This window comes from Siphateles boraxobius, unplaced genomic scaffold (assembly GCF_051911475.1).
Source record: "Siphateles boraxobius isolate OS27281-9 unplaced genomic scaffold, OSU_SipBor_1 75, whole genome shotgun sequence".
NCBI classification, from domain to species: Eukaryota; Metazoa; Chordata; class Actinopteri; order Cypriniformes; family Leuciscidae; genus Siphateles; species Siphateles boraxobius.
In genome coordinates this window covers 855,668-869,117 of record NW_027509203.1, presented here as the reverse complement: position 1 = coordinate 869,117, position 13,450 = coordinate 855,668, and the positions used below count along the sequence as shown (strand labels likewise).

The following is a 13,450-nucleotide window of genomic DNA, read 5'->3' as shown; positions in this document are numbered from 1 at the left end:
GGTTGATTTTGATTTCACTTTTCTAACTTTAGTTAGTGTGTAATGTTGCTGTTTGAGCATAAACAACATCTGCAACGTTACGACACTCAGAGTTTCTATTCGACACTCAATTTCTAAGGACTACAACAAACAGCTGGTAGGAACTACACAACATTCCTCCCGGTTAGTGACATCACAAACCCTAAAATTGACATAAGCCCCGCCCCCAGGAACACGATAGATTATCATAACAGAAAATGCTAATCAATGACTAGAAGATAACTACACATCAGATACATAAATTCATCAACTAACCATTCAGAAACGTCCAGTTACTTCTACATGTCGTCACTTCTTCTTGAGTCTCTCCATCTTTGTCCGATTCCGGTTTTAAAAGGCAGAATAGTTTCTGACATTTTAGTGCGTGTCTGCATGAGGTAATCGGAGCTGCTAACACACACACACACGAACACACACACACACACACACACACACACACACACACACACACACCACACACAAGCTCTTGAAGCTCCGCCCCCTGTGCATTTAAAGGGACACACACAAGAAATGGCGCATTTTTGCTCACCCTCAAAAATTTGACCATTTTAACATGTTATATTTAAATGATCTGTGGTTATCTGCTAAAACTTCACACACACACTCTTGGGACATCAGAGACTTATTTTACACCTTGTGAAAAGGGCATTATACCACCCCTTTAAATGAATGTGCTAATCCACTTAAAACTCCATGTAATCATATTATAGATAATATTCCCGAGCAATTTTTCCACCATATGTCATTGTTTGTGAGAGTCTGGGCATTTAGCTGATTAAATGGAGACTTGCTCATTAGCAGCATCTTTCCATGATGGACTGATTAATGTTAGGAATCATCTACGATGATGAAGCAACACTTCTACACTTCTGATGCTTCACAGACACAAAGGAGATGTGTTTCCAACATTAGTGATGTACATGTGGGCCGTACATGAAGAACTTGCAAACTCTGCCGGACCTGAACCTGAATACATGAATGTAAATCTGAACAGTTCTAAATTAAATGTGTAGTTATGAATCGTGACTACCAAGAAGGTTTTGTAAATCTTAATAAATCTCTCTCTCCGCCTCTCTCATTAATTCATTTAAATAGCCTAAATGTAATTTTACCACACAACTTTATTTTCTTAAAGTCTCCCTGTGGTGAAAATCCAGCGTTTAATGTAGTTTATGTGTCTATGTGGTGTTTTTAATATGCTTTAAGACAAATCATGTGTAAATTCATAAGTCGACAGCATTGCTGAGTATTTTCTGCTTAAAACTGCAGTGAACCAAAGACAGTCTCAAAAACACGCTTTGAAATCGCTGGTGTTTCTGACGTCACAAACTACCTTGTAACCAATCAGATCAACGTGTGATCGTCAACGAGTGGATCTCTGTGTGAGTGAGTGGAGGCGGGGCTCATTTGCATATTCATAGAACCGCACATACTAAATGAGGAGAGGGTGTCGAGTTACATTCAAGATACTTTAAGGTATGAAGAAATAATTTGCAAGGAAAAAACACTTAAATATGTCTTATATGAAAATCACCATCATTTTCTGGAAGGCCTGTATATCCGTTCAGTCATATTTTGCGCTGCAAACATCTGATCCATGCTGTAATCATGTGAGACCCGACATGAATTATAGAAATAATTCTAATAACACGGCCATTTAAAACCCAAGCGTCAACCATGTCACATATAAAGCGATCACCAACAAAATCATTTTGTTGGGATTAATCTACAGATATCGGATCCCAGTCGTGTCTAAAGTGAATGCAAAAGGGCGGGAGAGATCTCGCCCTGTAGTCGATCATTTTCTCCCTTAAAACTCATCTTTCATCGCCAAAATGACATATTTAAACGTTTTTTCCTTGAAAAAAAAACTTCAAGCCTTAAAATATCTTGAATGTAACTCGACACCCTTTCCTCATTTAGTATTCGCGGTCCCATGAATATGCAAATGAGCCCCCCCCTCCACTCACTCACTCAGCTCAGAGAGAAACACTGCGGGCGCCTCCCATACATGCATAATAATACACTAATAACTTCACAATACACATACAGTATTGTTACATCCCTGACCTTTAACCTACTGTACAAAACTTGAGTATTATTATCATTTTAATCCTTCTTTCTTTCTTTTTATAACCAGAACAGCTTGTGAAGTGAGCAGGGGAACGCTGTGTGTGTGTGTGTGTGTGTGTGTGTGTGTGTGTGTGTGTGTGTGTGTGTTACTGACAGACAGATGTTAGTTTCACTACAGAATGTGGTTTCACTTCAACAGTCAGTGAGTTAAAGAAAGTACAAGACTTTTCGGTTTAGAGAGGGCAGTGAGTTCAAAAAACAACATTTGTATCAATCTACACTTATGAATATGGAATTCAGCTACAGAATGAATTTAATAATACAGATATTAATAATACAAACATTATATGGTTGAAAATAAATCAAATGGGCAATGCTAAATCAAATAAACAGCAGCTATCAGTTTAAAGCAATAATTTCTTCAACAAGATATGATGGATTAGCGAGATTCATGCAACAAATACGTTTAAGCAACCCCTATGATACCCCAACACACACACAAGGACACACACACACACACACACACACACACACACACACACACACACACACACACACACACACACACAAAGTTTCTTCTTTTTTTCTTTTTATTTAAATTATTGTTGTGTTTCAAGTTATACTTACAAAATGTGAAACTGTACAAAAGTAATGTGTCAAGAACTTGATATTGAATTCTGTAATTTAGAAAATTCAATAAAAAAATAAAAATAAAAAAAATCTAGTAAAATACCAGTCAAACGTCACGACCGAATATTGAGGTAGTGCGCAGAACCGGAAGTGTACCACAGTATCCGGTTAAACAGCAGCAGCGATGGTTTATGTATCAAATGGTAAGTACTAAAAAAAACAGTTTTTTTTTTAGCGCAAACATGTACAACTCTTATCATACATAGTAAACTGTCATACATGGCTAAATATGTAATTTAGCGTCATTGTGTTTGTGAAAACATCCATTATTGCTGGTTTTCCTGCCACTCTGAGATGTTTGGGATATAAGTTATATGTGTGTGTGAGTGAGTGAACTGTCGACACGACCCGCTCTGCCCAACATATGGTTTTGTTAATGTTACAGATGATATCCGGGTAGGAATGTTACGAACGATATGGTAAACACACATCTCCTGAATATTAATTAAAACTAAGCTGACGCATTTGTAATCTTGTATCTTATTGGCTCGTCAGTTTGAATATTCATGCGTCATTCTGTTCATTGGCTTGCTGACCTGCCAACGTCACGTGTTAAATATTCATAACAGCGCGATCGCCATAGGATTCACGATTTCCGTCATATATTTGATATGTTATGTAATAATGTAATGTTATATGTGTCCAGGCCAGGTTCTGGACAGCAGCAGCCGCTCGCCCTGGAGGCTGTCCTTCCTCAGCGATCTCTTCTGGACCGCTGTCGAGTTCATCGGCTTGTTGTAAGAGTTTATATTTCTGAGGTTCATCAGTTTTTTTAGGGTTCTTGTTTGCAAAAGGAACATTTTCAAGAAGTTGTACATTAAGCATCTAAATTCATAAACACATTAGTCATGATCAGACTGTAAACACAAGATGTGATATTGCTTACATTTGTCACAGAAAGGCAAACCTGTATGAAAGCTGGGTCATCAGCACTAATATAAGCAGTGTTAGAGGTTTGATCACGTGACTAGTGCACTGGTAAAGTAAGCTTTAAGTCACACGTTTATAGGTTTGAAGTAGTTTTATAATTAAAGTCTGAACTTGAAGGTTTTAAGCTTGAAATAGTTTTAGTTAAATAGAAGTTTTAAAAGGCGGAATTTTGAACAGTTTTTTTTTAGTTTAGTAGTTTTAAAAACTTGGGGTGGTTGCTAAGTTGCTATGCGGTTGCTTGGGTATTCTGGGTGGTTGCTAGGGTGTTGCTATGGTACTCTGGGTGGTTACTACGGTATTCTGGGTGGTTGCTAGGGAGTTTACCTGTGATGTTTGACCTGTGTAATGTCTCCTCAGCTTCCAGACTCTGATTCAGCCAGATCTGTCTAAAGATGGACACAGCGGCTCATCATCACGCTTCAGCGACGGCAGAGGGTACGTGTGTGTGTGTGTGTGTGAGTGTGTGTGTGTGTGTGTGGCTTCAGCGACGGCAGAGGGTACGTGTGTGTGTGTGTGTGTGTGTGTGTGTGTGTGTGTGTGTGTGTGTGTGTGGCTTCAGCGACGGCAGAGGGTACGTGTGTGTGTGTGTGAGTGTGTGGCTTCAGCGACGGCAGAGGGTACGTGTGTGTGTGTGTGAGTGTGTGTGTGTGTGTGTGTGTGTGTGGCTTCAGCGACGGCAGAGGGTACGTGTGTGTGTGTGTGTGTGTGTGTGTGTGTGTGTGTGTGTGTGTGGCTTCAGCGACGGCAGAGGGTACGTGTGTGTGTGTGTGAGTGTGTGGCTTCAGCGACGGTAGAGGGTACGTGTGTGTGTGTGTGTGTGTGTGTGTGTGTGGCTTCAGCGACGGCAGAGGGTACGTGTGTGTGTGTGTGAGTGTGTGGCTTCAGCGACGGCAGAGGGTACGTGTGTGTGTGTGTGTGTGTGTGTGTGTGTGTGTGTGGCTTCAGCGACGGCAGAGGGTACGTGTGTGTGTGTGTGAGTGTGTGGCTTCAGCGACGGTAGAGGGTACGTGTGTGTGTGTGTGTGTGTGGCTTCAGCGACGGCAGAGGGTACGTGTGTGTGTGTGTGTGTGTGTGTGTGTGTGTGTGTGTGTGTGTGTGTGTGTGTGTGTGTGTGTGTGTGTGTGTGTGTGTGTGTGTGTGTGTGTGTGTGTGTGTGTGTGTGTGAGTGTGTGGCTTCAGCGACGGCAGAGGATACATGTGTGTGTGTGCAGAACCGACCAGTCACACTACGCAAGTTGCGTAGGGCCACGCAAATGACTCAAGGCCCCGCCTCCCCTCGTGTAATGCCTGGTTCACACTACAGGAGTTTTAGGCCGATTTATGCCCGATTTCCCCCTTCCGAGAATCGGAGAAAATATCTTGTTGAGGACCTCGATCGGTTCCGATGTACGGCGCAGATTATCTGGTAATGTGAGGCGTTCACAGATCGAATCTTGCACCTCCCGATCTGCTCTCACACAAATCGGGCTCACCCCGATCATATCAAACATGTTTGATATTTATCGGGATGAGCAAGATTGTGATTAGGACTACGTCAGTACTGTCACAATATCCAATAAGAAACAACGTTAACGTTTGGGCTGTGGTGATGGAATTTCCATTGAGGTAATTTTGAGTGACAACTGCGTGATATGCGGTATTATCTTCATTTATTTATTTATTGTTAAATAAATAAGTGTTACGCTGTTGTCAGCAGGCACGAAGACTAGTAAAGTTACATGTTCAGTAATGAAACCGAAACTAAAAAAAGTGGAGTAAACAGAAGATGTCAAAATAAGGATCCACATAATATAATAACAGAACATAAACCTGACAATAAGCTTGTTAGATTGTTATACAACAGTTAGTTCCGATCATCGAATCTCACCTAACGAGAGGCTTTCTGCTGATATTTCACCAGTATCATTGCTCGTCTCTGCGTGTTATAGACAGGCTGTCACTCAGTGTGCAGTTACACTATTACGACACTAGGTGGCGGCAAGGCACTGCCTTTGAGGGAGTCATTAAAACTGTTCATTCAACGGAAATGTAAAAAAATTCAGATTCATTCTAAGATGTAATGAAACAAGCTGTTAATTATTTTAATATTTAATTTTAACTTTGAGCTCCACTTTATAAGGCTCAGCTGAGCAGCAATCTGGCGCATGGGTAACGCTGAAGCTGATGCGTCACTTCATAGAGATCAATGGCATTGAGTCATTGTATTGACCAGAGCTGACAACATTCATTAGAAATATCCTTAAATGTTAAAAGAATGATTTTTTTTAAAGAGTTTGCTTTCCTTGGTCAAGGCAACCTTTGCACGATTATGACTTGATATGAAGGACAGATAGCCTATTTTGTTTACATCCACTTTTCCGCTTCCCATCTGTTGCGTGAGATCACGTGGTCATGGTGGAATCATATCAAGGCGCTTCCTCTGGCACGATAATCTTATTAACATTGTGTAGTGTGTGATGCGCCGCGATTTTCAAATCTTGTAGTGTGAGCATGTTTAAGATTTGAGGTAAGAAAATCTGCAAAGATTCTCCTTAAGTGTGTGGTGCAACCAGATTTCAAAATCGGTTAGGATTTTAAAACTCCTGTAGTGTGAGCCAGGCATAAGCGCGTCAATCAAAGTTTACAACATTGATGAGATAATTAAGCGGAACTATCCCTAATAATTAATTAATACTATCCTTCTGGTCACGAAAAGAGAGAAGAAAAAACATGAGAGTGTATAGAGAGCCTAAGCCCCGCCCCTCCGCTTTCGGATCATAGGACCTTATTTTGGAAAAAATATGTATGGTAGTCAATGGCGAGGGACAACTTATCTTTTTATTCCGTCTGAACTGTGCCCTGAATTACACATGATGTTTGTCAATTTAAAAGGTAATTATGAAAGTCAAGAAAGTCACAGTTTGTCATAAAACAGAAGAGTAACATTTGGTTTTATGTGAAAATCGTTCAATGCATAATTAATTCACAAGCTCTGTAACGTGTCAGTTTATTTATTTATTTATTTTTTATGATTTACATTGTCATTTATTATTATGTATGTTGGGGTTGCTGTATGGGGACTTGTTAAGTGTTTTATAAATGTTTACAATTCAAAACTCAATAAAAATATTTGAATAATGAAAATCGCTCCATGAACTACATCTCTCGTCTCGTACTATGTACATCACCAATCTCGTGTGTGTGTGTGCAGTCTGGTACAAAACACACAGGCATGACGGCGTAACGTTACGATTATAACGTTAGACTATAGAAAACATGACAGACGTTAGCTTCAGTAACGTTAGCTTCAGTAACGTTAGCTTCAGTAAAGTTAGCTTCAGTAACGTTAGCTTCAGTAACGTTAGCTTCAGTAACGTTAGCTTCTGTAACGTTAGCTTCAGTAAAGTTAGCTTCTGTAAAGTTAGCTTCAGTAAAGTTAGCTTCAGTAACGTTAGCTTCAGTAAAGTTAGCTTCAGTAACGTTAGCTTCAGTAACGTTAGCTTCAGTAACGTTAGCTTCAGTAAAGTTAGCTTCAGTAAAGTTAGCTTCAGTAAAGTTAGCTTCAGTAAAGTTAGCTTCTGTAAAGTTAGCTTCAGTAAAGTTAGCTTCAGTAACGTTAGCTTCTGTAAAGTTAGCTTCAGTAAAGTTAGCTTCAGTAACGTTAGCTTCAGTAACGTTAGCTTCAGTAAAGTTAGCTTCAGTAACGTTAGCTTCAGTAACGTTAGCTTCAGTAACGTTAGCTTCAGTAAAGTTAGCTTCAGTAACGTTAGCTTCAGTAAAGTTAGCTTCAGTAACGTTAGTTTCTGTAAAGTTAGCTTCTGTAAAGTTAGCTTCTGTAAAGTTAGCTTCAGTAAAGTTAGCTTCAGTAACGTTAGCTTCAGTAACGTTAGCTTCAGTAACGTTAGCTTCAGTAACGTTAGCTTCAGTAACGTTAGCTTCAGTAACGTTAGCTTCAGTAAAGTTAGCTTCAGTAACGTTAGCTTCAGTAAAGTTAGCTTCAGTAAAGTTAGCTTCAGTAACGTTAGCTTCAGTAACGTTAGCTTCAGTAACGTTAGCTTCAGTAACGTAACGTGTGTGTACACACGTACACAGTAACGTGTGTGTACACACGTACACACACACACAACGTTTCAGTAAACATCGTTACTGAAACGTTAGCTTCAGTAACGTTAGCTTCAGTAACGTTAGCTTCAGTAACGTTAGCTTCAGTAAAGTTAGCTTCAGTAAAGTTAGCTTCAGTAACGTTAGCTTCAGTAACGTTAGCTTCAGTAACGTTAGCTTCAGTAAAGTTAGCTTCAGTAAAGTTAGCTTCAGTAACGTTAGCTTCAGTAACGTTAGCTTCAGTAACGTTAGCTTCAGTAAAGTTAGCTTCAGTAAAGTTAGCTTCAGTAACGTTAGCTTCAGTAAAGTTAGCTTCAGTAACGTTAGCTTCAGTAACGTTAGCTTCAGTAACGTTAGCTTCAGTAACGTTAGCTTCAGTAAAGTTAGCTTCAGTAACGTTAGCTTCAGTAACGTTAGCTTCAGTAACGTTAGCTTCAGTAAAGTTAGCTTCAGTAACGTTAGCTTCAGTAAAGTTAGCTTCAGTAACGTTAGCTTCAGTAACGTTAGCTTCAGTAAAGTTAGCTTCAGTAACGTTAGCTTCAGTAACGTTAGCTTCAGTAACGTTAGCTTCAGTAACGTTAGCTTCAGTAAAGTTAGCTTCAGTAAAGTTAGCTTCAGTAACGTTAGCTTCAGTAACGTTAGCTTCAGTAACGTTAGCTTCAGTAACGTTAGCTTCAGTAACGTTAGCTTCAGTAACGTTAGCTTCAGTAACGTTAGCTTCAGTAAAGTTAGCTTCAGTAAAGTTAGTTTCATTCATTGAGAGGAAAGGTATGATGTCACATGAGCGCCTTTTGGGTTTGTAGTCTTAGTAATTACGTATTTTCGCAGTCTTATACCTCAACAGTTTTACATCAAACTGTGAATTTCTTGACTTTAAAATATATCTTTTAAATTGACGAACATCATATGTGTAATTCAGGGTACAATTAAAACGGGATCCAAACATTTGTTGTCTCTCGCCATTGACTTTCTGAAATAAGGGGAGGGGCTTAGTCTCTGTGGAACAGCGATCAGGCAGACTTGTGTTCTCTCCTCTCCAAGTTCGATGTCAGCAAAGAACAGTAAAGTTAAGTTGATGTGTAAGTTATCTCTCTCTCTAGTCTGTCTGTCTTGCTAATAACCCAGCTGGGCAGTGCATCTTTTGGTCTTTCTGTGTTTTGCGTACAACACCGGCCACTTCCAGGGCTTTGAGGGCGGTGTTCTGTGACTTTGTGCCTGACAAAAAAAGTGAGAGTGAAATACAACTATTTATTACGTTTGATAAATTACAAAGGGAAACGGTGGTTTTTTAGAAACTGCAGCTCGGAAAAGATAAGCGCGTCGCGCGTCAACATGAGTTTATATGCGCGTGCATGAAACGCGCACTTTCCAGCAACACATCTGTGGACCGGTACACTATATGGGCGTGATGACACTCCTCATTATAGACACTCATACTTTTAAAACAAGACAATTATTATCTAGTCTCTAAGTCAGTTTAGTTACAACTCTGCAATAAAGCAAGATTAAAAGCAATGTATACCATTGACTATTGATTTATAGGCTATATAGATACAGACAGTTGTCTGGGAACGCCGCGTCACGTGATGTGATTTTAGCCCGTGGGGGAAAACATTCGCGCTAATTGAAATACACTCGACAATCATGCCGAAGAGGTGCTGTGTCGTTTTCTGTACCGCCACTAAGCAAATTCTACATCCTTCCTAATAAACACACAGAACCGGAAAGGAGGACAAAATGGCTACAAGCAATAAATAGTAGTGTATAATACTTCTGTGATGTTCTGTAATACCTCTATAGTATGTCCCAAAATACTATAGTATTCCTATAACTCTGCAATAAAGCAAGATTAATACTATAGGATTACTATAATATGTTGTCCTAAAATACTAGAAGATTCCTATAGTTGTTTTTCATAAGGGATGTCTCATTCACATTAGCGTTATCAGCTGAAGGCTCGCTTGATAGGCCAATCGCTACGTCTACACTCGATACACACTGCAGTGTGTGAGTTAGGATAACTGTCGGCCCAATCCCTCGGCAACTTCGTACTACTGATCACAGTTTTACAAAAGGATTCATAGTTTGGAGTGGAGCATACGTACAATTGGTAAGTGACAAGGTTTTATCTTTTTGCAACATATATGAAAGTTGAGTTATAGGCTAATGTTACCGCGGTGTCTTACCTCGAGATTCAACCAGATAACAAAATATGTCTGGAAACGACACCTCCGGCCATTTGGTCGGGTCATTGATCCAGTTTTTAATTAAATATGGGCAATCGTACCCTATTGCAGTTAATTTAGCAATGCATCGTTCCCGGTCGGCAGACGTCAATGACTCGCAATACCACATTTCTGTCATTCAAATACACACGACGTTCGCGGTGTTTTCCACCACGCCCCCACTATGACTAGCTGCCGACTGTATCTATTGCATTTAAAATGTTGATTGGCTGGACTGGTGAATATGGATGCACATCCCTCAGTAAATAATAACCATCAAGTATTGCTTTTATCATTTAAAACACAGTGACATGCTATGACAAACCATTTTAGCTCTTATTCATTCTCACGATGCATTTTTGATATCAATAATTAGATTTGTACTATTGTACTGTGAATTCTTGATATTAAGAATGTACTTAAGACATTTAGAACAATGTCTATTTCTGATATCAGGAATTACATTTTCATTAGTACTAGTTTAAGGAGGGATTGTATTGGGAGCACTGGTGTCAGCTGTGTCTGTGTGGCAATGGCTCATGGTTTACATGGGTCAGATAGGAGGGACCCTTAACAGAATTTAGCTTAGGGCCCCACAGGATCGGCTCTGTCTGTGTGTGTGTGTGTGTGTGTGTGTGTGTGTGTGTGTGTGTGTGTGTGTGTGTGTGTGTGTGTGTGTGTGTGTGTGTGTGTGTGTGTGTGTGTGTGTGTGTGTGTGTGTGTGTGTGTGTGTGTGTGTGTGTGTGTGTGTGTGTGTGTGTGTGTGTGTGTGTCCGTAGCTTCAGCGTCAGCACAGGGTGAGCGTGTGTGTGTGTGTGTGTCCGTAGCTTCAGCGACAGCAGAGTGTGAGAGTGTGAGAGTGTGAGAGTGTGAGAGTGTGTGTTTGTGTGTGTGTGTGTGTGTGTGTGTGTAGCTTGTGTCCCGTTCTCTGTCTTTACCCTGTGTGTTCCCACAGTCCTCCTGGGTTCCCGGGCCGCAGACGGATGGGCAGAATAAACCACGGCGCCGGTCCCACTCCTCCACCCATGGGCGGAGGCGGATGAGGACGGTACGCAAGACACACACACACACACACACACACACACACACACACACACACACACACACACACACACACACACACACACACACACACACACACACAAAACTTCTATGGAAGACTTCTCGTAATTTTGACTTTATTCTCGAAATTTTAGGACTTTATTCTTGTAATATGACGACTTTATCTGTTTTTTTTTTACGGAAATGTTTATTTTTTTCACGTCACGGCTCAGGGCTTCCGTAATTATATATACAGCAGTGTCGAAAAGTGACGTGCGGAGAGGATATCAGTTTTCAATTACACTAAGTTTGACTAAAGCCTGAAAGTATGAGAAAAATATTTTAGATTTTTAATTGTTAAATATGATGGAAGAAAAAAAGGCAAACTACAGCTTTGATTTTACTATGTAAAAAAAACGTTGACAGGAAAAAGTAAACAATATCAGGCTAGTTATTAATATTTCATCGGTTCTCTCTTGTTTTTGCATGCTCGTAATTTTTTTTGTATGACAGGCTGGACACATACTTTCTCATGTTTCATTGTGTCATTATCATTAATAAACAACCGACTCCAAGCACAACTACACAATGTGACTACACAATCTTTAAAGTCCTCTGTCGTCACGCATTTTATCACTTAAAACTCATCTCAAAATCACATATTTAACAGTTTTTTCCTTAAAAAAATGTCTTCATGCCTTAAAATATCTTGAATGTAACTCGACACCCTTGCCTCATTTAGTATGCGCGGTTTTATGAATATGTAAATGAGCCCCGCCTCCACTCACTCACTCACTCACTCACTCAGAGATCCACTGGTTGACGATCACACGTTGATCTGATTGGTTACAAGGTAGTTTGTGACGTCAGAAACACCAGCGATTTCAAACCGTGTTTTTGAGACTGTCTTTGGTTCACTGCAGTTTTAAGGAGAAAATACTCAGCAATGCTGTCGACTTATGAATTTACACATGATTTGTGTTAAAGCATATTAAAAACACCACATAGACACATAAACAACATTAAACGCTGGATTTGAGTCTTCTGACAAATTATTGTATCTTTGTTTCTTTTTCTTTGATCGTGTTAATGCTGAATAATGACTCTGTGTGTGTGTGTGTGTGTGTGTGTGTGTGTGTGTGTGTGTGTGTGTGTGTGTGTGTGTGTGTGTGTGTGTAGGTAAACGCCTGCACGCTGTTGCAGGCGCAGAGGACCGTGACACACTGATGCTCCTGTAAAGCTCATGTTCGTCACACACTCCTCTTCCCTCGGCCGACGCTGCAAACGCAGATTCATGACGTCACTCCGGGAATACCTCACTGAGGGGCCGGAGCGGCTGAAGATGGCGGCCACACACACACACACACACACACTCACACTGACTCTCTCACGCACATACACACACTGTGACTCTCTTACACACACACACACACACATACACACACACACACACACACACACACACTGACTCTCACACACACACACACACACACACACACACACACACACACACACGTGCACACACTGACTCTCACGCACACACACTGGCTCTTTCACACACACTGACACTCACACACACACTGACTCACACACATACACACACACTGACTCTCTCACACACACTTTTTTAAGGAATGTCTTACAAAATACATGTAATGGCAGAAATTGTATGTACGATTTGCGTCAATAAATATAAGTTATGATGATCCTTTGACTGATTTAGTTTTTTGTGCCTATAGTCATTAAGAGGAACACACACCTTTCCCTGGCATTCTGGAACACACACCTTTCCCTCACACACACCTTTCCCTGGCGTCCTGGAACACACACCTTTCCCTCACACACACCTTTCCCTGGCATTCTGGAACACACACCTTTCCCTCACACACACCTTTCCCTGGCGTCCTGGAACACACACCTTTCCCTCACATACACCTTTCCCTGGCATTCTGGAACACACACCTTTCCCTCACATACACCTTTCCCTGGCGTCCTGGAACACACACCTTCCCCTGGCGTTCTGGAACACACACCTTCCCCTGGCGTTCTGGAACACACACCTTTCCCTGGCATTCTGGAACACACACCTTTCCCTGGCGTTGTGGAACACACACCTTCCCCTGGCGTTCTGGAACACACACCTTCCCCTGGCGTTCTGGAACACACACCTTCCCCTGGCGTTGTGGAACACACACCTTTCCCTGGCATTCTGGAACACACACCTTTCCCTGGCGTTCTGGAACACACACCTTCCCCTGGCGTTGTGGAACACACACCTTTCCCTGGCATTCTGGAACACACACCTTTCCCTGGCATTCTGGAACCCACACCTTTCCCTGGCGTTCTGGAACCCACACCTTTCCCTGGCGTTC

At 41.0% G+C, this 13,450-nt stretch overlaps 1 protein-coding gene across 1 annotated transcript; it reads left to right on the top strand.

Moving 5' to 3' along the window:
* The first annotated feature begins 2,878 nt into the window (after positions 1-2,878).
* Positions 2,879-12,784, top strand: selenok (selenoprotein K). Its single transcript, XM_077217650.1, has 5 exons — positions 2,879-2,945; positions 3,449-3,539; positions 4,090-4,167; positions 10,993-11,085; positions 12,258-12,784. Exons 1-5 carry the CDS (start codon positions 2,927-2,929, stop codon positions 12,259-12,261), a joined length of 285 nt encoding a protein of 94 aa, XP_077073765.1. The 5' UTR covers positions 2,879-2,926; the 3' UTR covers positions 12,262-12,784.
* The last annotated feature ends 666 nt before the right edge of the window (positions 12,785-13,450 follow it).